The 27,922-nt window shown below is 35.6% G+C and overlaps 1 protein-coding gene across 7 annotated transcripts; it reads left to right on the plus strand.

Annotated features, from left to right (window-relative positions):
- PRP4K (pre-mRNA processing factor kinase PRP4K) lies at positions 1-27,719 on the plus strand. 7 transcript variants are annotated; one of them, XM_081952089.1, is made up of 20 exons: positions 1-170; positions 3,233-4,429; positions 9,724-9,894; positions 10,537-10,689; positions 11,916-11,997; positions 13,297-13,507; positions 15,174-15,247; positions 15,637-15,727; positions 16,188-16,335; positions 17,492-17,629; positions 20,786-20,939; positions 21,785-21,899; positions 22,707-22,858; positions 23,127-23,213; positions 23,912-24,007; positions 24,557-24,691; positions 25,247-25,292; positions 25,790-25,874; positions 26,632-26,677; positions 27,538-27,719. In XM_081952089.1, the coding sequence occupies exons 1-16, from the start codon at positions 58-60 to the stop codon at positions 24,656-24,658; spliced, it is 3,084 nt and encodes a 1,027-aa protein (XP_081808215.1). In that variant the 5' UTR covers positions 1-57; the 3' UTR covers positions 24,659-24,691; positions 25,247-25,292; positions 25,790-25,874; positions 26,632-26,677; positions 27,538-27,719. The 7 variants fall into 7 exon arrangements, with proteins under 7 accessions (XP_081808215.1, XP_081808214.1, XP_081808213.1 ...); XM_081952088.1 differs by having other exon boundaries at positions 25,247-25,874; XM_081952087.1 differs by having other exon boundaries at positions 24,557-25,874.
- The last annotated feature ends 203 nt before the right edge of the window (positions 27,720-27,922 follow it).

Genomic DNA, 27,922 nt, shown 5'->3' on the forward strand with positions numbered 1-27,922 from the left:
CCAGTTTTTACGTCTTCGCCTCGCTGTCGCTTCGGGGGTTATGCATCCCTAGTGCGCATGCGCTACTCGCCAACCTGCTCACCGGCCCTCAGCGGTGGCGGCGAAGAAGGAGTTTGGGAGTTCAAAATGGCTGCCCCGACGTTGGTGGAGTTGGCAATACGGGGACACGGGTAAGGTTGCTTTTTTTAAAATTTAAAGATGGTAACTATGTTAGCCGCGTTTCATTTAGCTAGGAAATGGGAGGGAACGGAGGGGGGAGGGAAGCGAGCGGAGGGCCTAGAACGCGCCATCGACGAGCTGTTATAACGGTCGCGGAGAGGCCTTGGTCAGGCCTGACCCCGGAGTTCTGGCTTCTCCTCAAGTACGGAGGCAGGGATTTCCCCTTGCCCGAGCCGCCGTATTTAATCTTACGGTCCTGACCTTCCTGTCGCTTTATCGCTTCGCCGCTCAGTTGGGGGAGAAAGACAACACAAACACTTGGAAGCTCGTCCGAGGCTTTGCCTTCGCCTAACGGCTGTTAACTTCTAATGCCCTCCGCACGATCCTCTGATGAAGGAGGACGGGGGGGGGGTTAGGGGGGGAAAAACCCGACTCTTTGAAAAGAAAGTCGTCTTTGTCCTCATTAAACCGTGTGTGGAAGGATTGGAGCGCGTGTGTTTCCTTTCTAAATATATTCCTCAAATAACGTCTGTACACATGCCCTGAAGGAATAACCGTACCAGTGATCAGGTTTTTTTAAAAAATAGAAAAACCATATAACAAAAAAAAGAGAGCAAGTTAAGTGTTCGTGTGCACGCTTATTTCAAAATGAATTAAAAATGATTTTTTTTGAGGTAAATGAGACTTAGGTAAAATGGGAATGTGTGCCTCCATTTTTTTGGCAACAGTTAAGGTTGATACATTGTATCTCTATTTTTGTTCGTTAATCAATTTTTCCTTTTCACTGTTTATTCTAATGTGTTTCAGGTAACAGTCAGATTGCTTGTAAAGTGAGAGATATTGCTCTTTATGAAGGTTTGACACAAATTGTACTCCCCCATAAACTATGGTGGACTCCAGTAGCATTACGTAAGGTTAGAACAGGGGTTGGCAACCTTAAACTCTCAAAGAGCCATTTGGACTCATTTCCCACAGAAAGGAAAACACCGGGAGCCACAAAACCCTTCCTGTGCCTGACTATTTCCTGAGAGGCCACAGAACTAGCATATGTAGTTGAATTAAATGTTCTGTTTTCTTCTGAAACTTTTCTTTTCTTGGATTTATCTATGGTTGGGCTACCGAGGGTCGAAAAGCTCAATAAATCTTGTTCCGGCGGGTATCACACATTGGTGGTTGTGATGCATACTTTGAGCAAGAGGGAGCCGCAGCAGAGGGCTGAAAGAACCACGTGCGGCTCCAGAGCCACGGGTTGCTGATCCCTGGGTTAGAAGAATTTGATCCTTCTCCTTAACTGATTTAACAACTTGCACTGAGATGCAAGTGTGTTAGAGACCAGTCTGCATTATCCCACTGACTCTTTGCTATAATGTTGAAGACCAATGGAGGTGACCTCCAACAGCATAATAAATTGGCTAGTATTAGATTCCAAGGTGCTTTGTACACAATATTATAGAAGAAAATTTGCCAAATTCATTGAAATTGGCTGGGTTTCAATAGCTATAAACAATTTTAGATATTAAAATGACATACTAAATAAGTTTTTGACAGTGAGACAGTAAAGTACAGTGTCTAAATGTTAAACATCTTCTTTAAAGGTCTATTCCATTTGATTAAACAGTTTTTTAAATACAGTGAAACAATTGCAATGACTTCATCCCCCAAATAATGAATAATGATCAGTTTCTGAGCTGTCTTAGAGTTGTTCATTCTGCACATGCTTTGGTGTTTTTCCTTCTTTGCACATATTGCCATTCTTGTTCATTGTCCTTGAATCACTACCCATCTAATGTTTCAAGATGGAGCAGGAAGGGTAGACGAGATCCTGAGCTAAGCAACATTTTTTAGTGCTCCTTCTCCACCACCTCAATGATACGAAGGTGATATTTTGCTCCTTACCATTCTCCACTTCATTTCCCCCCTATTCCTTTGTCTACTGCCCTCTGTATTCCTGTCCAGCCCATCCTATAGCACCCCATTTGGATTTTTTTAAAAAAAAAATCAAGCTAGACTGATTTTTGTATTAGACATTAGTAATTTATGCATTAATAGTGCAAGCTGAATTGGACATGTTTACACTTACGAAATTAATTGCTACTTTATCATTCAAAGCTAGATTCTTACTATTGTTTTTATAAATCATGCCCATCATTTGGTCAGACAAAACTGTGAGGGCAGGATGGCATAAATATAATATTTGGTAGAGGTGGTGCCTATTCATTTCCCTCATTGTCTCCAGGGGTAAATATATTGATAAGGGGAGATTTCCGATTTAAAAGGGTAATCCACATATGTACTCTAGTCCTGCCTTAGGCTTGAAAGCCAGCTGGATGACTTTGGGCCAGTCACTTTCTCTCAGCCCTCACAGGATTGCTGTGGGAAAATAGGAAGAGGAAGGAGTGTTAGATATATTCACTGTCTTTAATTGTTTATAAAAATAATAAAGGCAAGTTGTAAATTAAATGCAAAAAATAAAAATTCTGATGTGGAGAAAAAATGTTATAAGAATTTTGTAAACCATGTTTCAGTATTGGAATCAACAGATTAATAAGCAGTTAAATAATATGCAGTTGCAAAGTATTTTAAATGTCAGGTTTTTTTGGAACAATCACCTGTAAAGCAAGCACCATATATCCTAATTGCCGGAGTTCTCTGTAATAGAACATATGGATCCCAGAAAATTTCCCATTCACATTTGTTAAAGACAAGTCAAAGGGAGAATGTTTTATACTGTCATAAGATGGCAAACCTAGTTCCCTGGCATTTCATTTACTCTTTTCTTCGTCATTTCTACTTTTTGGGTGAAATTCTAAATATTACACTTATATAACTGGAAACTATTTAATCCACTCATTTTCTAGATAGTTTGCCACTTGAATTCTATCATGTGATATTTGTTTATCTAAACAGTAGAAGTAAATATATGTACACCCAGTAGATCATTTTGCTATTTCTCTGCCTGAAAATGATTTAAATTTTGTAAATATCTTAGAATTGTCTGATTAGAAAATATAGCATAAAAATATTTTGTTGACTTAAATTTATTTAGATTCTGCTTTTTGAAATATATTTACAGAATTGAAGAAGCTGATATATCTGAGCGAAGTGCAAATGAAGAAAATGGAGATATTTCAGAAGCAGACCAACCACAAATTAAACATAGTCGACATAAAAAAAAGAAACACAAACATCGAGGCAAACATAAGAAACACAAACATTCTTCAGAAGAAGATAAGGACAAAAAGCATAAACATAGGCACAAACATAAGAAACATAAACGAAAGGAGGTTGCTGAGATCTCTGATAAAGAAGATGGGCCCGCAAAAAGAACTAAAATTGACTTCTTAGCTCCTCTAGAAGATTTAGAGAAACAAAGAGCATTATTAAAAGCTGAACTTGAAAATGAGCTAATGGAAGGAAAGGTTCAATCTGGAATGGGATTAATATTACAAGGATATGAGTCAGGTTCAGAAGAAGAAGGAGAAATCAATGATAAGGGGAGAAATGGAACTAGATCTGCAAATAAATCATCAAATGTTAAGGGAAAGCTTGAGATTGTAGACAATAAAAGTTCAAAGAAACGCAGTAAGAGCAGATCAAAAGAACGGACTCGACACAGGGCTGATAAAAAGAAAAGCAAGTCAGGAATTGATGGTATAAAAGAGAAAGCTACTAGAAGTAAATCAAAAGAAAGAAAAAAATCTAAAAGCCCATCTAAAAGAACGAAGTCTCAAGATCAAATAGGAAAGTCAAAATCTCCAACCCTTAAAAGGCGCTCTCAAGAAAAAAATAGGAAGTCACGGTCTCCTCCTGAAGATAAAACTAAAGTAGAAGATAAGATCAAATCAAGAGATCGTAAAAAATCTCCGGTTATTAATGAAAATAAAATTAGAGATCGTAGCAAAAGATCCAGATCTCCAATAGAACAAAGAAGCAAATCCAAAGATAGACAATCAAGATCGAAAGATCGAAAATCCAGGAGATCTGAGACTGAAAAAGAAAAGAAGCTCATCAAATCACCTTCAAAAGATATGTCATCAGGGAAAGAAAACAGGTCTCCTAGTAAAAGACCTGGTCGTAGTCCTAAAGGAAGAAGTTTATCCCCAAAACCACGAGATAAACTAAGACGCAGCAGATCACCCCTGCTTAATGATCGCAGATCTAAACAGAGTAAATCACCATCTCGCAATCGGTCTCCTGGTAGGAGAGCAAAGAGCAGATCAGCAGATAGAAGAAGAAGAGAATCAGAAAGGAGACGTTTTTCTTCTCCCAGGTAATGCTGATCGAAAAAAATAATGATTTTGGTTTAGACATTATTCACAATTGTGAAAGTGGGAGTGGGTGGAGGATAATTTTTGCCAATATTCCTCCTTGCATGCTCCAAAAATCTGCCTTTGGGATGGTATGTATTATTATGATATATTGGGGATGTAAGAAATCAGCAAAATTCATGTCACTTCCTGCCTGTTAGTTATATTACAAGCCGTCCATGAATAATGGATCCTGTTTTAGAATATGAAGTCTGGAGGGACCTAAAGAATGTGCAATAAAAAAATAAATGTTTATATAGGATGCAATAGAATGGGTGAGTTGGCAATGAATAGAAAAACCGTAGAATGTGTAAGCACATGATTTGTTTGTTTATTTATTTATTTTTGTAGTGCCAGTCTGTGACTTGTATTATTATGAATTGATTCATTTTCATTGGTTTCCTCTACAGTACTGTTATTTTCAGTAGAAACTACCTTCTTCTAATGACTACTATACAAAATAATCAACAGACTAAAGATAGTTTTACATAAGAATATATTCTACCAGTAATCAAATTCAAGGAGAAACATATCTATGGCAAGAGTCAGTTTACCTTGAAGGGATTAGAACAATGTATATCATATAACCGTTTTGGGGGTTTGTTTAAGATATCTGTATTTTTTGGGTTCAGTGAATGCAAATGGTTATAAGGGAGCCTTATTATCTCTTTGATAATAAGGGCAAGTTGCAGATGCAGTGCAATTCAGAGATTAACAAGAGAGGTATCAGGTGGATATCTAATTGGCAGATAAATTGCTGGGTTGTATGACAATCTGAGGTGTGGTTGTATTGTTCATAACGAAAAACACGTTGAATATAGTAATAAATATATTTGTATTTTGAGAATTCTAATTTGACTAACATATCTTTTGTTAAAGAAGGCTTGTTCTCTTTATTTCTCTGTACTTGTAGTTCATCAGCCAAATGTAAACAGGGATTAAATAACTTTAATTTAAATTAAAATATTTTTAGTAAACAATCCTCAGGTTGCTTAATATATTGGAATATAATTAGTGTTTGTGTTGCTATAGTTTTATAGTTTCAGTTCAGTGATAGCTGTCATGCTTTAATTAGTGTGCAGTCATTGAATATATTAATATGTCTTTTGCATTTTAAAATACAGCATATTTTAAAAGAATTTCAAATTCAGTAGAATTTATTTCTGTATAAAATTGTTATAAAATAAAATTCACAAATTATATGAAAAGTGAAAACCTGTTGAAGCAACAGATTCTTCGATTTTGAACCTCTTGACAGTGAATTTTGGTGATGTATGTTTCAGTTTTGGGTGACAGGCATAGGTAGAGAATCAAATCTAAAATACTGAGTTGACTCAAAACTTCCACATTTAACATAGAAATAATATCAGTAATCTTTTAATTATGATTTAATGTAAGATTTTCATTAGTTTGGATGGATTATAAGTAACCAAAAGAAATGTATTTTTATCAATATACTGTTTGTATACTTTTTCTGATAACTTTTAAATGTGATATTTTATTATTTCGTTATTAAATCATTAAACTGGGAAAACTTGTGACACTTAGGGATTTACAGAAAGGAGATAAACAAGGAGGGATATGATTGAGATATACAGAATTATAGATAGTGTAAATAAAATAGACAAGGAGAATTTCCAAATTTCTAGAATTAGAATCATGAAATTGAATACTGAAAGTATCAGCACAGAGAAAAGGATTTTTAAAAAACTCAGACCAATTCATTGAAGTTATAGGAAACAATAGCTATTAACCTTGATGGCTGGGTGACTGCCTCTGAAGGCCATCTGTTGCGTGGGGGACTATTAAGGTTCTTTGCTCAATTGGTTGGCTACTGTAAGAAGAAACCGCTGGATTAGATCTGTCAATGTCTGATTTAGTAGGGCATCTCTGTTCTTATGTTGAAGTCCATTTCACCATGACAAGAAGTCTGTATCCAATTCATCAAGTTTAACTTACCGTAGATCTAAGATACAGTAATGAAAAGAAAAACCTTTTCAGTGATGAGAAGCTTTTGAAAGTTGGGGAAAACAAAATTTTCAGGCTTTCCTTATGCACATTTTATATAGTATGATTAAGCTTAAGTATAGTGAATGTGAGAAAGCAAACTAATGTCTGTTGAATTAGTTGCAGAATTGCTAGAGGCAATAAAATAGGTGAGGATTAAGTGTACCCTGTTTCCCTGAAAATAAGACCTCGCTGGATAATAAGCCCAATTGGACTTTTGAGCACATGTGCTAAAATAAGCCCTCCACCCCAAATAAGCCCTCCCCAAAAATATTGCAACACAGCAGCAGCCATAAGTTGATCACACTCGCCGCTCTTGCACCTCAAAAATAAGACCTCCCCGAAAATAAGGCCAAGTGCTTATTTTGGAGGTCAAAAGAAAATAAGACCCTGTCTTATTTTGGTGGAAACACGGTAGACAGCAGCTAATATACTTTGCTAAAACCTAAAACTGCTGTAATATGTTGGATAATATGAAAGAATTATTATCTGATCAGGAGATTAAATTTGCTCATAATAATACACTTTGGTTATTGCAAGAATCTGTTTAGTAATTCTGTAAGTAAAATCACATTATTTTTACATTGTCTAGTGTACTACATTTCAAATATACGTGCTACCTTTGTCCCATAAAGTAGTGGATTAGAGGTCACCCTTTTTTGCTTACATAGATATGCTTATACTATAGCTTCAGTTTTGTAGTTCAGAATCATTATATTTCTGAAATGCAAGGCAGTATATTGAAAAGAAAAGAACTGATTTTTTTGCTGCTTTCTTAAATCATTTTTCTAGATTAAGCATTTCAGTTTTTATCTGCCACGCACCCAAATTATCGTAATAATTGTAAAGCTATCATTACAGATTCTGGCTTTACTTTCATACCTTTAAAGAAAAATCTTATCCGTAACATTTTAAAATATTTTTCTACAACCATTTGGATAACAGTGGAGCCTATTGTGAATTTTCACTTTATTATTTCCAGACTAGTTTTACAACTGTAAGTAATTAAATGGTAATTAGGTAAACTAATCCCTTCTGTTGCCCATTTTCACCAATAGCCAGCAGGTTAGGAATACAATCACAGTTGGAAATTTAAAATGTACTACCATGTTTCCCTGAAAATACGACCTGTCCTGAAACTAATGCCTTGCCACCTTTTTCGCGTGGGCAAAAATATAAGCCCACCCCTGAAAATAAGCCCCCTGGACAACCCCCCCTTCCGGCCAGGCAGAGCACCGCTCACTGACCTAGCGGTATCCCGAAGGCGCCAAGCCGCGGGAGCCGAGAGGGAAAGCGCTCACGTTGCTTGCTGCTTTCAGGATACCGCTAGGTTGGGGAGTGGTGTTCTGCCTGGCCGGAGGGGGGAGTTGCAGGCGGCTGCTCCCTTGTGAGCGGGCTCCCGAAGAGCCGAGCACAGCCTCAGGGGCGAAGCAGCCATGAGGTGACCATGCTCACAAGCAGCCGCCCGGCAACCTCCCTCTCCAGCCGGGCAGAGCACCATGCACTGACCTAGGGGGTATCCCTAAGGTGCCAAGCCACGTGGCGCTCTGCCCGCTCCCCAGCTCCCGCAGCTTGGTACATTCGGGATACCCGCTAGGTCAGTGCGTGGAACTCTCCCCGGCTGGAGAGGGGGGTTGCGCGAGCGCTTGTTCTGCCCCCACCGCACTCCAAGCATAACTACTTCTCCGGCTTCCAAACTCCAAAACTCGGCTGCCGAGTCTTCCAGCAGTGGCCGCTCTAGGAGTGTGCTCTATGGTTGTGGGCTGGCTACTGGAAGACACTCTGTCCGGCTGGAGGGGGTTTGCCGGGCGGTTGCTCGTGAGCGTGGCCATGGCTGCTTCGTCCCTGAGGCTGTGCCTGGCTCTTCAGGAGCCAGTTCGTAAGGGAGCAGCTGCCCGGGAACCCCAAAACAATAAGCCCTCTTCCTATAATAAGCCCAAGGCCATATTTCGTGGGGCAAAAGAAAATAAGACCATGTCTTATTTTTGGGGAAACAAGGTATGAGTAGTGATGGAATAAAGCCACCGCTTGAGATTTAAAATACATGTTAAAGGGAACTTTCTAGTGAATTGTATGTATCTTAGTCAATAATTACATTTTTGCTTAGGCTCTGGTTGGTAGAACTAGGTTTTTCTCTACCTGGACCGTCTCTGCAGGTAGATTCTAGTCCCCAGTCTAGGTTTCTGGATTGTACATGGTCCATTTGAGGAGCTACTCTTAAAATAAAACTGGTGACATTGATCCAGCCTCTCCAGTCCATCTCAGGATCAGCCAACATTGCCAGGCTTTCTAGATCCATTTTAGATTGTTAGTCACAAGTGTCCTCTATCAGAGTCCTGTTTCTTTTTACGGAGTTTTGTTTTTTCTTTATCTGTTCAGCAGCCCCCATTTGTTTTGGGAAGCTAACTAACATCTATTCTCAGGTTCTGCTTATCAGCTCACTAGAACAAAGTGATTGTGAGTTGTCTGGGCTCTTCGTGATAGATTCACAAAGAGACATGCCGCCTCTAGCCTATCATGCACATTAATAATTTTAGGATTGTTGGCATCACTGAAAACTTCAAAGAAAGAATCTATACAGTAGTGATATTTTTGCTTTGTTACGTTTTTTTTAAAAAATGTTCTTAATAACTACCTAAACACAAGTGCAGGAGTTCAAATTAATGTATATGAAGATACAGTTTAAACATTTCATGTAAATTTAGATGCTGATAAATCATGATGTTTCATTCTTTAGAAATAACACAGTCTTTAGTACTATTTAAGTTTCTGTTTTCTAGATTCTTGGTTTTAGAATGTAAACTAGGAAATAAGTCTTGAGTTATATTTCATTCCTTGTCAGCTATAAACTTACTTCAAAGATTGTGAAAATCTTTCCAGCCTAATATCCTCTAAAGCAGGGATGTCAAACTCGGGCCAGATGCGTCACATGCTGGCTTCAACCCCACCCGGTTTAGCAAAGGAGGGGAAAGTCCTGATACGTCACGTGACGCCACCGTGACTGCACAAGTTTGACACCCCTGCTCTAAAGCTTCTGAACTAGTTTTGTCAAATCTCAGTTAGATTGGTGATCCATCAGAAGATGCGATCCTAAGTCTGAGTTAGGTAACAACGTCATCCTTTTGTTTAACATTTTTCTTCTGTTTAAATTTATCTGTTAAATATTCTTTTCTAGTTTAATTTCAGATTGAACTTTTAAAGTGACTTTCATCTAAAATGAAATTCCTTTTTCTTTTTTACTTGCTTCAAGAACACGAACTAGAGATGACATCCTCTCAAGAAGGGAGCGATCAAAAGATGCCAGTCCACCTAGATGGTCTCCTTCAAGAAGAAGATCCAGGTCTCCAATTCGACGAAGATCTCGCTCTCCACTTCGACGTAGCCGATCTCCAAGAAGGAGAAGTAGATCTCCTCGGAGGAGGTATATAAGCTGTATAGTTTGTAAGCAAAATAAACATTGTACAAGTGGTATTTTCCATTAGCATGAGGGGGTTGATTTTCTCCATCTGGCTTCCACCTGCCAGCAAACTACATTGGTATCCTGAAATCTCTTGTCCCTCTGAAGTAGATTGTGAGAATGTGAAATGCTCTGCAATAGGGAAGATTGTGTTATCTTTTGTTACATGATGCAGTGCAATCATATCTGTATGCTAAAAAATAATGATTCTTTTCAAGATGAGTTTACTTTTTCCAATTTTGTAGCTGAAACTTTGTTTCAGATTATTCTATATTCCTTTTTTGTCAGTAAATATTTGAGTAAAAGTATGTTATCCTAATACCATGGCTGGTAAAATAGATATGGTTATTAATTTAGATGTTTTAAATTACAGATTCTGCAATTTCTGATTGCCTGCTACACTGGCTGTACTTGAAAAGTTTTGAAAGACATTACGATACCATGGTGTTAACTGCTATATCAGAAAAACTTTACTCTGGTATCTTTTCAGTGCTGTATGTGTGCCCCCTTTTAAACAATTTTAGTCTTTGAATTGTAAAATAATAGTTTCAAACAAAATGAATATGGTTGTTATAAAAGTACATATTTTGTTAAATCCATTTTCAGAGACCGGGGTAGGCGTAGTAGATCTCGTTTGAGAAGGCGATCCAGATCACGAGGTGGCCGTAGACGACGGAGCAGGAGCAAAATAGAAGATAAATTTAAGGGAAGCCTTTCAGAAGGAATGAAGATTGAGCAAGAATCTTCATCTGATGAAAAGTAAGTGTTGTATTTCAGTACCTCATATAGTGAGGTACCCTGGAATGATAAGAAGCCTTAAATTGTGAGTTTAAGCTAGTAAGTAAAGTATGTTGCAATGGATTTGCTTTTGTTGCTTTGGTCATTATGCAGTTCCAGTGCTTCTTTCATTAAGATGGGATAGAAACAGGTAAGGAAAATGATTTTTTTCAGTTGCTTTAAAAATCTAGAAACTGGATTGGGATTGAAGCGGTTTAATAATATAACTGAATATTTACATATTAACTATGAAAAATCCTGGGAACAGATGAAGAACTGGATGATTGTTGGATGCTAGATATCTGTATTAATACTTTGGGAAACTTTATAGTAAATCATAAGGAGAGCTCTTTTGTAAGCACCTTAAAAGGAGCACAGTGATCAGCATGGATTTGCCAAGAACAATTATTGCTGGACTAATCTTATCTTATATTGACCCCCTCCCCAACTAGATTTTTTTAAAAAATGATACAAACCGAATTTATCTTGATTGTATCAAAGGTTTATCAAAATATTAATAACAGCTTAGTTTGCTTAATGACTGCCCTACAAAAAAAACCACATAAAATAGGGTTTCTCGTTTACCATCACCATTTACAACCATAGTTCCAGGGTAAATTACCGTTGTAAATTGAGGACTACCTGTACCAGGGATACTAGTCTTCCCTATACGATAACTGAAATAAATATGTTAGGTCATGTAATTTTTATTTATTGTAATTTTTTTTAATCCTACCTTCATTATTTTTATAAATAACTCAGGGAAAACATATTCCTTCTTCCATTTCCCCAACAACAACAATCCTATGAGATGAGTTGACTGAGAGTGTGACTACCCAAAGTCGCCCAGGCAGCTTCATTTCATTATGAAAGAGAGAAAGTGTTTTCAGTTCCGTGGAATTCCTTAAAATGAAACAATTCTTGTCCATAAAAGTGTAGAACTTCCTGATAGTGATGGAGTTGAGAACTATCAAATGGACATGCATCCCAACATGAGAGAAAATCCACTTTTCCCTCTAACCAGCTTTCTTCAGCAAGACTTTCTAATTAAGAAGCTTGTAAGATAAGGTAAAGAAAATAGCTGCTGCCTAAGGACAGAGATGAAATTTTCTGTGAACTTCAGGCCAAGAATGTTGAATGTTATTTTGGAAATACGTGTTCTTGTCTCAGTACATACAGTACTAAGATGTCAAATGGTTAATTTATAGCCTTGAAGACTTCGATGTTGAAGAAGAAGATGAGGAAGCTCTAATTGAGCAAAGAAGATTACAGAGGCAAGCAATTGTGCAGGTTTGTTATGTTGCTAATTCTATTCAGACCAGACTAAAATTTTAAGTAGACTTATTGGAAGAAATGTCATTTACTTGTAACATCTGGGAGCTGTCCAGAGTTTTCTGTAAGATGGCTATATAAATGTTTTAAATAAAAAGTTTGGTAAATTCCAGATGTCGTGTACACAAAGTTGTAATTGTCAGGTGTTAAAATAGTCCTACTATTCAAAGTTGTAATGGCTCTGAATGGCATTTGTTAAAACATTTATAATGTAGGGTCTTTTTTTTAAAGGTTGCACCTTTATGGGTTGCACAAAAGAAATCTTTGCAATTTATGAAAACTGAGGAAACTTCTGTAACTATTGTATGTAGTTCATACTCGCTAGAGTGTGTTCAGATGTTAAAATAGCCTTGCATTTCCAAACATTTTCTGGCATAATTGGATGCTACTGTGTATCTTCCCACATATGTGGCAGCTGAAAGAAGAAAATGGTTAAGAAGAAATAAACTGAAAAAAGGGCTTGCATAGTAAATGCCAGGCTATTGCAGTTTGGAATGTACAGTATGAAACAGATTTCTCAGTCTAGAATTGACTGAATGCATAATATTTATAAATCAAATTTATGGACTGTCCATCTCACAGAGCAGCTCTGGGCAGTGTACAATTAAAAACATAAAATAGTATATTTCAATAAGAGGAGGCAATTACAACAAGAATAGAAAAAAGTTAAAAGGTGGAGGGGGGGCTTTTAAGGTACTTAAAAACTTCAAGATTGTGTGCTCTAAGGGAGTTGGCAGAGCCATGTATTCAAACTCTTCCAGAAGAGTTTGTGCCATGTAGTGGTTTAAAGCATATAACCAACTCCTTGAATTGGACTTGGAAGCAAACTGGCAACCAGTGCAACTTACATAACAAAACATTACATGCATCACCCTTGGGGCAACCAAATTTGCTTTTGCAGCCACATTCTATACCAGCTGAAGCTTCCAGATACTTTTCAAGAGTAAGCTCCATGTAAAGTGTATTGCAATAGTTCATGTGGGAGATGACCAGGGCATGAGTGGCTTTGAGAAAGGCCTCCATATCCAAGAAGGGACGTAACTTGTACACAACAGGAAGTTGATTTGCTTTTATAGCAGAATCTTAATTCTTGGGCTTCAGGAACTAAGCAAAAACATAGAGATATAAAATGCAGATATATAGTCCAGAAGGGGCAGTAAATAGATTCTTTAATAATGCTGGAGGAAGTGTAAGTAGCATTTTTATTTATCTCATTATCAAGTCCAATATAAATTATGGCTTTTTTCCCTTTTTTAGAAATATAAGTACTTAACAGAGGATAGTAACATGTCAGTGCCATCTGAACCAAGCAGCCCTCAAAGCAGTACTCGCAGTCGTTCCAACTCACCAGAAGGCATTCTTGAACGAGTCACAGCTGATGTTAAAGAGTATGAACGAGAAAATATGGACACTTTTGAAGCCTCAGTGAAGGCAAAACACAACCTCATGGCAGTTGAACAAAATAATGGTAACAATTACAGAGTTTTTAATACATTCAGCAAGATATTTACATTAGGACAGCTAGGTGAAGCAATTTATGTCTTTAATTTATAATTGAATATAATGTTGTTACTTGTAGCTAAATAGAAAATTAGCTAGATTATGACTGAAGTCACTGATGGACTTGAGACACTGAAGACACAAATATATTCATCTTGATAGACTTAGGTTTATACACTTTACAAATTCCTGTTAAGTCTTTAGCACAGTAGGTGAAGTGTACTGTGGTGCTGGGCAGACTTCTCTTCCTGCAATGTGATTTTCTCCTTTCATTCCTCTCCCCTTCCTGCAATATTCTTTTGTCCTCAAAAATGTTCTGTCTGGGAACCTTCTGAAGTGCATTTTCATGGCATATAGAGTTGCAAACGATAAGAGAAACTACTTCTTGTTTCTCTTTGCAAATCTTTTTATAGAACTAAATGAAGGAATTTCACCTACCAGTAGTTTAATTCACTTAATACAATATATCAGACAAGGACACAGTGTACATATTTCTAAACAGCACCATGTATTAGCATTTCAAAGTTTATTTAATACTGTAATAATAAATATAGTGGCATGTATTTAATATTAAGATTTCTTACAAACGAAAAGTAGAAAATTGAATTAAATGCTAATCTCTCTTAGCTAGTATGAGTATTTCCGCTCACTGTCATCCTTATATTCTTAAAAAGCAGAAAAACTGCCCATATGCAATGATCAATTGATGTACATTACCTAGTTTTACTGACCAGAGCTATAAAACATCCTTCTAGTTTAAAAATTAAGATGTACTAGAAAACCCATGCTCCGTTGGGTCACATTTCAGATATATTTCCTTTCCTAAACAGAACCCAAATGACCAAAAGCACTGGGAGCAGGAGCAACAACTTTCTGCTGGCTTGCCCATTGAGTTTTCTTGTGGGAATCTGGCAGAGAGTGTTGAAAACCTCCCCTCCCTTTTTCTTCCCAGCAAGGAAGGAGTAAGTGTCTGCTGCTGAGTAAGGCGGGATTGTGAGACTGGCTGGGAAACTATCATAGAACATTGAAAATGATTATGTGACCACAGCACAATGCAGCAGCAGCCAGAAACACTGAAGTAGTCATAGCTTTTCCAAGTTTCATTCCCTTAGGAGTCATTTATACTGAATTTTAGACACATTCTGTAAATTAGCCCATTAGAGAGACCTTGGTTCAAAAATTGTTAGCCTATGATGCACCATTACACCCAGTTCAAGATCATGTTGAGAGCTTTAGTAGTATATAGGTTGCAGGTTTTAATTTTGGAATCTCTAAAAATTGAAATGAGTGTATTCTGTAGTTTAAACTGTTAAGAAAAGCTGTTTTGGGATATTCAAGTCTTAATTCCTATTTTCTCTTGAATTGAGGTAGCACAGCTTTCTCCATTCAGAATTTTAAAATTAACCATCTTAACTGGTGCTAAATGAAAACCTTATTTTTCAGTCATTTCAAGCCCATAGATTTTAATTGACCATTTTGTTTATTGATTGTTGGTTTATTTATGGATTGTAATTATGTGTATGTCATCCAAAATGATCTCAGATTAATAACATTGTGTGTGTGTATGTGTATAAACTTGTTTATCATTTCATTTTCTTTTGTTCTAAGTCTAATTATTTAAATATTTGCTTAAGGTTCATCTCAGAAGAAAATCACAGCTCCTGATATGTTTACAGAATCAGATGATATGTTTGCTGCATATTTTGACGTAGGTGCACTAATAGATATATTTTATCATGCTTGTTGAAATGCAGCACTGTTTTAATGAAAGAAATATATAAAAACCTCTTAAAACTCACTGAATTATTTTAAGAAACAGTTTAGAATATGATTTTAAATATGATTCTTCAACCATTTTTACAATCTTGAAGGAGTGATTGTGCAATTTTTCAGTGGGATATAAATGGGTAAACATTAAAATATTTTTAACTTTAGTTAAATATGCACTAGTATCTTACTCTTAGGTTAGTAGAAGGTACTGTAGTATAGGTTGCTTAATACTACTTATCACAAATTATTGTATGCTGATGGATGGACGGATGGATAGATATGCTGTAGATATTTAAAACGTGCTGAAAAAGCTTGTCTTTATTTCAGAGTGCACGTCTTAGAGCTGCTGGCTTTGGAAAAGATTTCAAAGAAAATCCAAATCTCAGGGATAACTGGACAGATGCTGAAGGATATTACCGTGAGTACAGTTGCTAAATTTCTTTTGCGTTATCTGCTGAATAAAACTGGTAAATTAATGTGTTTTACTATTTTTTTCCCAAAAATTTTATTGGTTTTTATACATTTATGGGGAAAGGTAAGGGGGATATATAAAATTTTTTGGCAGCTCCCACACTAGTGATAGAAATCCATCCAAAACTCACAATTTTTACAATCTTAAAAACAAAAGATAAAAGATAAGCAGAAAACAAAGTCTTATTTATATTGTCAACCATGTGTTCATTCATTTTCCTTTGTCACTTTCTAGAATATCACCAATTTTATTTCAAATACTTTTATTTTTGTGACCTGTTTTACTATTAAAGTGTCTTCATTCTGCATAACTAATTTGTATGTAGCCATGCTCTCACTAGTTCTTGTGCTTTGTTTTGAATATACAGGGCATCTTACATGCTTTTCTTTTCCATTCCCTGTTCCAGGTGTTAACATAGGTGAAGTGCTAGATAAACGCTACAATGTGTATGGTTACACTGGCCAAGGAGTTTTCAGTAATGTGGTTAGAGCCAGAGATGTGGCGAGAGCAAACCAAGAAGTGGCTGTGAAGATCATTAGAAACAATGAACTTATGTAAGTGAGAAAGTTTAAATGCCTTTGATTGTATTGGATCATTCAGTAATAATAGCAAATAACAAATATGTATAATTAACTGAAATTAATGGACTTCAGCAGTTAATTCTAGTCACTAGAGAACAGGGTTTTTTCATATGTCATATTGCTTAAATCATTAATATATTTAAATCAGATGTTTTCCGTAATTTAACGAATAGCATGTGGGAAAATGCAAATTGTTTGGCCTCGTGTAAATATTTATTAGTGACTTAGCCATGTTACAGAAAATTTGAAATGTTGTCTATTTCCTTAACTTTAGTTGTTCTTCACAGAACGGAAATTATGTTTTGTTCCAAGCTTGGAACAAACAATCACTTAGAAGCTTGTTTGAGCCATATTGGGTCAATTGCAGTTTGGCAAATTGAAAATTTGTTGACTTTTAGGGTTATTATTATTTTTTTCCAGAGCAGGTTGCAGTGGAATCCTGGCTTAAATGTGCAGGGCAAGTGGGGCAACACTAGTACACATCTCCCATGCTACTCTCAGCAGCTTCTACCCTGCCAGATCCCACTGATCTGCTTCCTTTACCTTCCAGTGTCTTCTTTCCCTGCACTCCCATAGCTATTGCCTAGTGATATCCCCAGTAAAGAGCAGATTCTCATCATGGCATATCTCATTGGTTTTCTTAACTTTTGCAACCTCTACCAGGAACAGCCTCTTCTCAATGACATCCAGAATAAGGCAATCCTATTCTGTTTTATGGACCAAAATATGTGCAATGCATTTTTCCTCTTCCGTTCCTATGCTTGGAACACTGTATGCCTAAACAGTTTACATATCCCCAGATTTTGCTATATTTAATAGGAAAGGAATAAGTAAGAATTAAAATGCTATTTTTCATAGTTCTTCTCTCTCCCCCCCTCTCCCTCCCTCCCTGCCTCCCCCCCTCTCTTTTACACACACACACATTTCAGGATTTTAAAAAAAACCAAGTGTGCCCAGAATTTGCATTTTTATTAATTGATTTGGTTTTGAATGGATATGCACTTTAAATTGGAACGTTTTTGAAATGTTGATGGAAAACTATAACATTGAAAATTACATGATTGAATATACATGGAAGTAGACTTTGGTTTTTGTGTTCTGCTACTGTAATAAATACATATTTTTTCAGGCAAAAAACTGGTTTAAAAGAACTTGAATTCTTGAAGAAACTTAATGATGCAGACCCTGATGACAAATTTCATTGTCTACGTTTGTTCCGACATTTTTACCATAAGCAGCACCTTTGTCTAGTATTTGAACCTCTGAGGTATGTATCAAAAAGTAAATTTAAGCCCCTTTAAAAATAAGTTTTATCATAACATACTGATTTATGAAGTTTTACATTGTTATTATGCTTCTGAAATAGTTATTCCACCAGGTTAATGTCATTTTTCATATTTCATGAACATATTTGAGGATTAATATAAATCTGTTCATGTATTTACAGTTTAAGGGTACACATACACTTTCCTGTTCCAATCAGCAAATTTAAGACAATTCTGTCATATATTAGTAGTTTTTATCCAATAGTTGTAACATATAATTCTTGATTAAGTAATAAAATATTAACGTTGTGAATTCTGACAAAGAAGAAACAGTATAAAATCAATAAGTGGAGGACATAATTTTTTAAATGTGTATTTGAAACACTTAACATAACATCCTTTAATTTCTGTGCAAATATTGAAGCAGTTTGTTAGCTTGAAAAGATAATTTGTTTTCTTAGCATTAAATTTCTGTCAGTTTTATTTGAAGTGGACATTGAAAAATAACACTGCAGTTTCTAAGAAACATCCATACTGTAATTAACGCAAATAAGTTTTCACAATCACCCATCTGTTGCTTAGCTGCTTGGTTTTCATACAAATCTAGTTAATGAACTTAGCACATCTGCTCTTTTCAATAGTCTTTTACAAGTAATTTGAAGAATAAAAAATACTATGTAAACATTTTTAACATATATTTATAATGAGTCATTTTTAAAATATTATTCTACAGTTTTTTGTAAAAATGCATTTTGTGTGTTAAGTTTTGTTCTAGTTTCAAAGAAGATAAAGAATCTTATCTACTACACTTATGCAGCCACCCATCTCACGTAGCATCCATTCATTTATTACACTCCATCATGCCTATCACAAATTCCTCTTGTGGATTAATTGACCTAGCAGAGCAGCATGAAATGAGTCCAGAGTAGAGAAAGTTTTAACAGAACTACATATGGAAAATTTCCTGAAAGTTTGAAGCAGTTGGGAGAAATGTTTTTGTCTGACAAAAATAAAGTGAAAAAAAATCAAAATGCGACAATCCCTTTTAATATAGGTAGTCCTTAAGACCACAATTGAGACCCAAATTTATGTTGCTAAGTGAGAAATTTGTTAAGTGAGTTTGCCTCATTTTACGACCTTTCCACTGTTGTTAAGTGAATCACTACAGTAACACAGATGTTAAGTGAATCTTGCTTCCCCATTGACTTTGCTTGTCAGAAGGTCGCAAAAGGGGCTCACATAAGCCCAGGACACTGCAACTGTCATAAATCACGTGACCAAGGGGGATATAAATCATGTGACCATGGGGGATGCTGCAATGGTTGTAAGTGTGAAAAATGGTCCTAAGTCACTTTTTCAGTGCCGTTGTAACTTCAAAGAGTCACTAAATGAACTGTTGTAAGTCGAGGAATCTGTTTTTGCTTCAGTTATAAATCAATAAACACCATTGGCGTTGTCTATCCCATTCCCAGAAGAGTGGAGCCATTTTGAATAGCATCATTTTATGCATTCTGAGTTCTTACAAGTGCTGTGATTTAAGAGAAACTTCTCATATACCCAAGTGCAAGATAGTTCATGTTCCCAAAATTACAGATTGAGTATGGTGATTTGGAATTGGGGGGGGGGGGGGGTTATTAGGATAAAACAGCAGTTACTTAAGCAGTTACTTAGTCTTGAAGGTTCACAGTAGATAATATGCTTACTTGGTGAAACAAAGAGAATGACTGTTGCCATGAATACTAGTAACACTACTGATGTTATTATGTAAGCTGTAAATGTGAAGATTGATGCCAGTACTGTCAGGTATCATGTAGCAATCACAATTGGGACCAGCAACTGTACTTACTGTCATATTTCACCTTTGCTTTGCAGACCTGCGAAGATCATAAATGACAGACATTGGTTGCAGGGTTTTTTTCATCTCTGTCGTAACTGCAAATGGTCACTAAAGGGGGCAATTGCTAAACAAAGCCTACCTATGAACTGGCTTGTTGTGTTTCTAATGTATATGTAAAATCTGTGTAAAATTAGTCCTAGACTTAACAACCATTTGTTTAGTGAAGTTCAAAGTTATGACAGCACTGAAATAAATGGCTTATGATTGGTTTTCACCTTAACAATCTTTGCAGTATCCCCGTGGTCACATCGTAAAAATTCTGGCATTTAGCAACTGGCATGTATTCATTGTTTCATTCACCATTTGTAACCTTCCCCAGCTGGCGTCTGACAGACGAAATCAATGGGAGAAGCCAAATTTATTTAATCACTGAATGAGTCAATTAACAGCTGCAGTGATTGGCTTAACAACTGTGGCAAAAGGATTGTAAAATGGAGCAAAATTCATTTAACAACTGCCTTACTTAGCAACAGAAATGTTGGGTTTAATTTTGGTTGTAAATTGAGCACTACTTGTATTCCCTTGTGCTCTATTAATGTGCTTCCGGACGTATCTAAAACTGAAAATTTAATTATTAGTTTTGTATAGGTTTGTTGAACATGGTTTCTGGATGTGTCTCTCCTAGGTCTTAATGTTTTTAACCTTCAGGATACATTCAGAATTGCAAACCTCCATGTGTTTCTCAGTTATGATTAAAAACAAGCAATTGGGCAGTTTTTGTATGTGTCAAAAATAATATAGAAGAATTGTCACCATTTCTATACATGTGGCCCTGGGGAGGAGAAATAGAGGAACAAATAGTTTGTTCTCATTTCCTCTTTCTATGGCTGAACTTCTCAAAAGGCTTTTGGATGCAGAATACAGTATTTGAACTCTTGAATTTTGTTTCATCAAGTAATAGCCAATAGAAAATGTTCCAATGCAGACAGTCCTCAAGTTATGATATAATTGAGCCTGGCAATTACAATAAAAAGTCATGACTGTTGTAAAGTGGATCATCAAGAGACTGGACTCGATTTTATGACCTTTTTGTGGACGTTGGGCAAATGCTGCAGAAATTAAGTGAACCAATTATTCATTATGGATTTTTATGGCTTTCTAGCTCATAAGAAGGAAAGTAATTTAAGGAAACATCTTGAGCAATCTGAAGTGTTTTTCTGCTCATGCAAAATATTTATAAATCCACTATATTATAATTTTAACAAGTACTAATTCCTCTTTCCACCTCTTTTAAAAATGTCATTGTATTGGTTCTCTTTAGTATGAATTTACGAGAAGTTCTAAAGAAATATGGAAAAGATGTTGGTCTCCATATAAAAGCTGTGCGATCCTATAGTCAGCAGTTATTCCTGGCCTTGAAACTTCTGAAAAGATGCAACATTTTACATGCTGATATCAAACCAGATAACATTTTGGTAGGTAATCTCAGTTATAGTTCTATAGCATATTTCTTTGAAAGAGACAAAAGTATTATATTATTTATGTTAATTTTCAGCTTCTATGAGAATGAAAAATCTTTATCCTGCAAAATATCTAAAGATATAGAATATTTTAATGCAATAAAAGATACATTACAGTTGACTGTCTAAACTTCTTGAGTATTCTGCAAAAGTTATTTAAAATGCTTAGTATGATGGTTCTTCCTCTATCATCTGTAACATTACAGCTGAATTGCCATATCAGTTGCTCTTGTTGTCATACTGTCATTGCATTTTGTGTGTGTGTGGCCTCAACATAATCTAGGGATTACCCTGGCAGGTAAAAAAAAGGGGGGATTTCTATTGAAAGTGCAAAACATTGTTCAGATGATATGTAGAAGAGTATTTTGCCCATTATATGTCAAAAGTGGAAAAATGTGAATGGCTTATGGTTTGAATTATTGTGACTTTGTTTTTATTGAATTATCAAGTGCATAAATTCCAGATGTTTTTGACAATGTTGCTACAAACTCCTCTTTAATAGGAAATGTAGCACCTTCACAAGTAAGATCAATACATTGCAACATCATCAGCTTCTCAATATTTTGACATTTTTGCTTAGAAAGTATCCACCTGGATTATAGACCAAGGGGTTATTGTGTCCACTATTCTATTTTTAATAGCCTATAGCAGATCATTTAAGTGTAATGATTATCGTGTGTGTTTTGTGTGTATAATAAATTATCAAAAAAAGAGGGATTTCTATTGAATGTGTGTGTGCGCACACACGTATAGTAGTGCCACTTATTACTTTTATCCATAATTATTATTTTCACTTTTAGGTGAACGAATCAAAAACCATTTTAAAACTTTGTGACTTTGGATCAGCTTCACATGTTGCTGACAATGATATCACACCGTATCTTGTTAGTCGATTTTACCGTGCTCCTGAAATTAGTAAGTTAATCTACTCTGAATTTAGAATGAACTTTAATATAGAATTTTATGATTGATATCATTATTTAGTGTGATATCAGATATGTATAATCCCTAATTAATATGAAAATATTTATAGAAATTGGAATCTGAAGCTTAGATTACAGCTGAATGGAAGGTAGGGGACACTACCTCATGGTTTGGGGTTTTAACCTCTTTAATTTATTTAAGTCCTCTTTTTTTTTCCTTGTTGAGAACTATGCCACCACTTTTGCCTTTTTCTGCGATCCTTAGTTTGTTCGTCCCAATCTTTTTTTCCTTTTGGTTGATTCTCTCCTCACAACTTGGTTCATCTATCCTTTTTGGTCCTTCCTTCTGTTCACTGGAGGAGCCCCTCCATCATCTGACTACCTGCCTGACAGATAAAGAATTTAACATGGAATTTTGCATGTGTGTTATCGTATTCTTACCCACCCTGCTTTTTCCGATTGAATGGAAATCAGAGATGCACATTTGAAACAGTATAATGTGACTCCGACTTTGCTATATCATGCAGTATTATTTTACCCAATCTCTCTTCATGTCCCACTTAATAGTTGATTTTACAGAAGACAGCTAGTATTTCCATCAGTTATTTGTAAATGACAAAATAAGGAAGAAACGAGAAAAAATACAGTTAGTGGCATAGACACTTATCTGAGTGATAAAAATATAGAAATACTCCAGACATTATAATTCATTCTCTTTTCTGCTAGGCTGTTTTTAGAAAAAGTAATGATATTTATTGTAGTTTAATATGACCAAATATCTAAAATCATTCTCCTTCAGTTATAGGCAAAATCTATGACTACGGTATAGATATGTGGTCTGTAGGCTGTACATTGTATGAACTTTACACTGGGAAAATATTATTTGCTGGGAAAACCAATAATCATATGTTGAAACTTGCTATGGACCTCAAAGGAAAGATGCCAAACAAGGTAAAGAAATGAAATCCTTATAAAAATCAAGACGAGGTGGTTTTTTCCCCCTTGAAATATCCAATACTAGGTGGAAGGGTGGGGTAGACTTGTTTCAGTTTTCTGGAGTTAAACCTATAGTGTATGACAGAATGATTGAAAGTCTTTTTTCATTTAAAGAAAACATTCATTTTTGTGTTCACCAGTCATTAAATAAATGGGTTTACTGTTTTTAGGATGAACACTTAAAAGCCGCACTTTTAATATTTTTTAATGCTGTTTTTTCCAGATGATCCGAAAAGGAGTGTTCAAAGATCAGCACTTCGATCAAAACCTCAACTTTATGTACATAGAGGTAGATAAAGTAACAGAAAGGGTAAGTAATAGAATAAGCAAGATTGCTTTCTGTGGCATCCTTAATTAAAATGTTGCATGAAGGTATTACGATATGTAAGAATCTTCCACAAATCAAAGTCTTTGGTTTACAGAAAATTATGAGGTATAGTAAAGAATTCAAATATATGGGGGTGCGTATGTTATGAGTAGGATAAACCTGAGCTGACCAAAACATTTGTTTGGTTTGGTTGCATTTATTTATAAAAGATCCTTTTGTCTTTTTCATGCTATTATTCTTAAAGATCTAGGTTTTTTAACCCAAACATTATGGGAAACAGGTAGCTATGACTCTAGGCTATAAAGAAACATACTTTATGTTAAATTACGGTGACATTCCTGAAGCTCTAGCACTGCGCTTAAACTCTGAAAACATTAAGATCCAAGGAAAAAAAGATGCATTAAAGTCTTGTAATTTTGAAAGGTCACTAAAATGAACTGTTGTAAATTGAGAACTACCTGTAGTTATTATATTGTTGAGGTTTTGTTTTCCTCTTCCTGTTCTTCTAATTGACAGCACTAGGGCCATGGTGCAGTTATTATTTGGGGAAAGTATTTTGCTTTTAAAAGCCAAATTTCAATTGCATAATGTATAATCTCTTAACTGGACTGGCCATTTCATATTCTTTGTAATTTTACATTTATCTTGAAAATAAATGCTGGCTGCCCTTGTCTTGGTAGGAAAAAGTGACTGTGATGAGCACCATTAATCCAACAAAGGACCTGCTTGCAGATTTAATTGGGTGCCAACGCCTCCCCGAAGATCAGCGCAAAAAGGTTCACCAGTTGAAGGACTTGTTGGACCAGATCCTCATGTTAGACCCGGCTAAACGGATTAGTATCAACCAAGCCCTACAGCATGCCTTCATCCAGGAGAAAATTTAAATCCAGTGAAGATATTCAAAGGGTTTGAATAGTTAATATACAAAGACTGATGAAGTTTCACTGCAATTTATAAATGTACATATAACATATAAATAATTCCCCTGCAAAATTGAGGAAGAATTATATATTTCAATTAACACAAAGGTGGATTATTTCTTTTAGAAATGTTAGAGTAAATCTGTTTGTCTCTCGTGAAGATTTTTTCACTGTAGAATTATTTTAATTGCCAAGACTGCACAGGAGTACAGTGCTAAAATATATGGTTGCAGGTCCTCTCAAATAATACACACATGCGGACATGGACTATGTATATATATAAAAAAATCTGTGATGAAATATCAGTAAGACTGGGTGGTTGATTTTGGTTTTTAGCAAATTTGGCTTCATTTTTGTCTCTGAAAAATGGCCAGCATAAATGCTGTTTATATTACATTTTCCTAGGTGTGTGCGTGCAGGCCACAGCAGCATGCCCTTGGTGTAGTCAGTGCCGAAGGGGGTCTGTTCCTTCTTGAGCCTGCCCACAGGGATGGTCTCCTCTTTTAAAGCAGGTTGCGTACAACTTTCAGTACACTGAAGGTAAGCTAAACCATCAACATCACTGGTGTTTAAGATGTTAATTGTACTGGATCAACTGACAAACGAGAATCGGTCACTCTTTAGCAGAATTCCCTGCATGTTTTATAAAGGAGATATACCTATATATAAATATATATAAATATATATATATATATATTATTTTCTGGCATTACAACTGTGGCATAATTCCAGCTTGTGTTTGATCATCACATTCAAAGGAAAAAAGTGGAGGAGTGTGCACTTGATGGAGAGAGCGCCTTCAGTGTACTGTTTATATTACTTTTTTAAAAATATCAACTTGCTACATAGACTTTATACCTTTTGTTAAATACAGTTCACGATGGCATAAAACCAGTACTTAAGTCATTTTCATTTACTAACAACAAATGCTAAGCTCTGGTTCCAAAAGTCCTTATCTCCTCTTGGCCAGATAGAAAGCACCACAAATTTTTTTAGCTATTTGTATGTCATTTGAAAATGTACTGCTTTATGCTAAAGGTGTTTTCATTTGTTCATTGTTTTCATTATTTGTGATCATGTTGTCTTTCAATACAGGCATAAACCTTCCACTCTTGAACAAAGCAGCTGCTTTTTAAAAGCGGTAATTGCTTCTTTACCTTTTATTTCTTTTGTAAATGAAACTTTAAGAAATGTGACTTTAAAGTGTTGTCTCTTGCATAAAATAGTTGACATTCACTTATTGTAAAGTGAAGATTGTTCTGCTGCATGTAAAGTGGACCATGCAGATTTCTGTATGTTTTCGGTATGCATCATTAGATAATAAAGTCTTTTGTGAACAAGGCATTGGTAGCCCTTTTTAAAAGATTTTTGTCTCCCGCGTTGCCGACTCAGGTAAAGCATAAGAAGAACTTTCCTTTTTAATAGTCCTTTAATTAAAACAATTACTAAAAGAGGCGATCCCCTTTTAGACTATTAATTATTGACAATTCAATGTAAATATTGTCCCAAGCCCCCTGCAGATATTGTCTGCTTTCATTGTTAAGAAATTTATTCCTGTAGGTTATTGAATTAGATGCAGGTTTTAACTAATGTTTGTGCTGTTTTTCTTACTTTTCCTTTTTGATGGTGCTGAGAGAGACAAAGGAAAGCAAGTCACAGGCCACTCAACGCCTACTCCAGGGGGTCTGGTTTGCTGAGACACCATCTTCACCTTCCTAACAAGGTTATTTCTGACAGCATGTGTAGATAAACATTTAGCAACGACTTTAAAAATAGTTTGTTCATCATGAAGATACCCAACTGAATCAATTGTTTGCCAGCCCAATATTTTTTTATTAAAAGCAGTTCATAAAACAGATGATTCGTGTATGTTGCCTAGCTAAAACTTAGATGATTTATAATATTCCGAAGTTTATAAGGATTTTTAAAACCCATAAAGGCATGTACTTAAAACGGAATCATATTTAGTGCAGCCAAACCTATTGTTTGCTAATGGGATGCTTCCTAGGAGCTGTTCCCTACTATAATGGAATAATAAACTTCAACAATAGTTGATAATGTCTATTTTGAACCTCTACGCTGTCTCTCTAAAGTTACTTAAAAAGTAGTAAATGTGATTGTCAACTTATTTAAAATGTTTCTTGTTTGTGCAGGAAACAGAAAGCAACTTCACTGAAAGGAAGATATATATAACTTAATAATCTTTTGCACACACAGTAAAGGGGCATACTGTTTTGACAGTGCTATCAGCCTCCCTTGCACATCTAATGGCAATATGACATGTCATAAAATGTGATGGCCTTCACCATTTGTTCGTGTCCCTGCTTCCAAATAATAAAAGACAGTTGTCATGACAATTCCAGTAGCAGCTACAACCTCCCCCCCCCCTTCCCCTCCCTTACTTCACTTATGGCTACAAACATTTTAAACTTTCCTAAGAAAAAACAAAGTTGCTTGTTTACTTATTCTTTGTGTTATAGATGCCGTTCAAATGAAGATGATGGCAACCAGAAGACATGAACAAAGGTTTCTGTTCTCTAAAAGATATGCAAAACATTCTTATGTCTTTTTTTTTAAGAAAAAAATTCTTTTGTTCACAGCTCACAGATATATATTTCATTTACACTTTCTCATGCCAGCAGTTCTTAGCGTAGTACTCTTGTGGTGATGTTTTTTGGTTTTGGTTTTCTTTATAAAAATGTTTGCTTCATTTCTGGATGATAAGATTTTTATTGTAGTAAAACTGAGATAATAGGCAACTGATTATATTTTAAATCCATTAATAGAGCCTCCATGCACACCTTCAAAGTATAATCAAATGCTGTTATAGGATTGCCAACATAACTGCTTAAGACTTTATAATAGTATAGTCATAGAGGTAATATATTAAAGTATATTTGGGCTGCCAACCATTAATACTCTGTGACACTCTGTTAAAGTGACATAAATTATTCGGGCCTTTTGCATTGTTTTAAGCAACAGAGTTATGTGAATCTGGATGTCTGTATAAAAAGATCATTTGGATTCTGGTTTTGCTAAACTCTGCAATCTAATCCAATCCATACTGTACTGGTAGTTTACTTTTTGCCTTATCCAGCAATCCTATTAGATGTTATGAACAAGGTGGTTTCCCATGGAGGCCAATCTAAGTTTAACAAAAGATCCTCAAAGGGAGGTTATGAAGAAGCATGTGATGTTTGAAATTCCTAACTTCTGTAACAGTATTTCAGAGTTAGGAATATATTTTAAGTACTTTATGCTTTATTCTGTTCATTGGTGTTTTGTGCTACTGCATAGATTGTTATTAACACAAAAAAATTCTTAGGAACAATTTTGGTAAATAATATTGAATTATCTGCTAATAATATGTTTCCCTTTCTATATAGGGTAAGTGGAAAATTTGTGACAGAAATTAACATGGCTTGATGTGAGCTCAAGAAGCTGAACCAGTCTGAAAATTCAGGATGATGTCGTCTTTGCCACTGAAATTGACAAGCTGTAACACAAGAGTTTTGAATCAGCACAAAACAGAAAATTTCTTTAATAAAGCTTCATTTTCTATTTTTAACATTGCCTCTGATAAAGCTTATTTTTCAGTTTGTTTATTCTATATTGTAATAGGGTTCAGTAACTGTTTGTGCCAGCAGTCTGGTAATACAGAACCAATTTATTAATAGATGGTAAACAGAAAGATGTCACATTATTCATTTACTGTTTCTCTAGTGGTTGCTCCTCCACTCCCCAGTGAGAGAACTGAGATACTTTTTACAA

This window comes from Natrix helvetica (genome assembly GCF_964273705.1).
Source record: "Natrix helvetica genome assembly, chromosome: 4".
NCBI lineage: Eukaryota > Metazoa > Chordata > Lepidosauria > Squamata > Natricidae > Natrix > Natrix helvetica.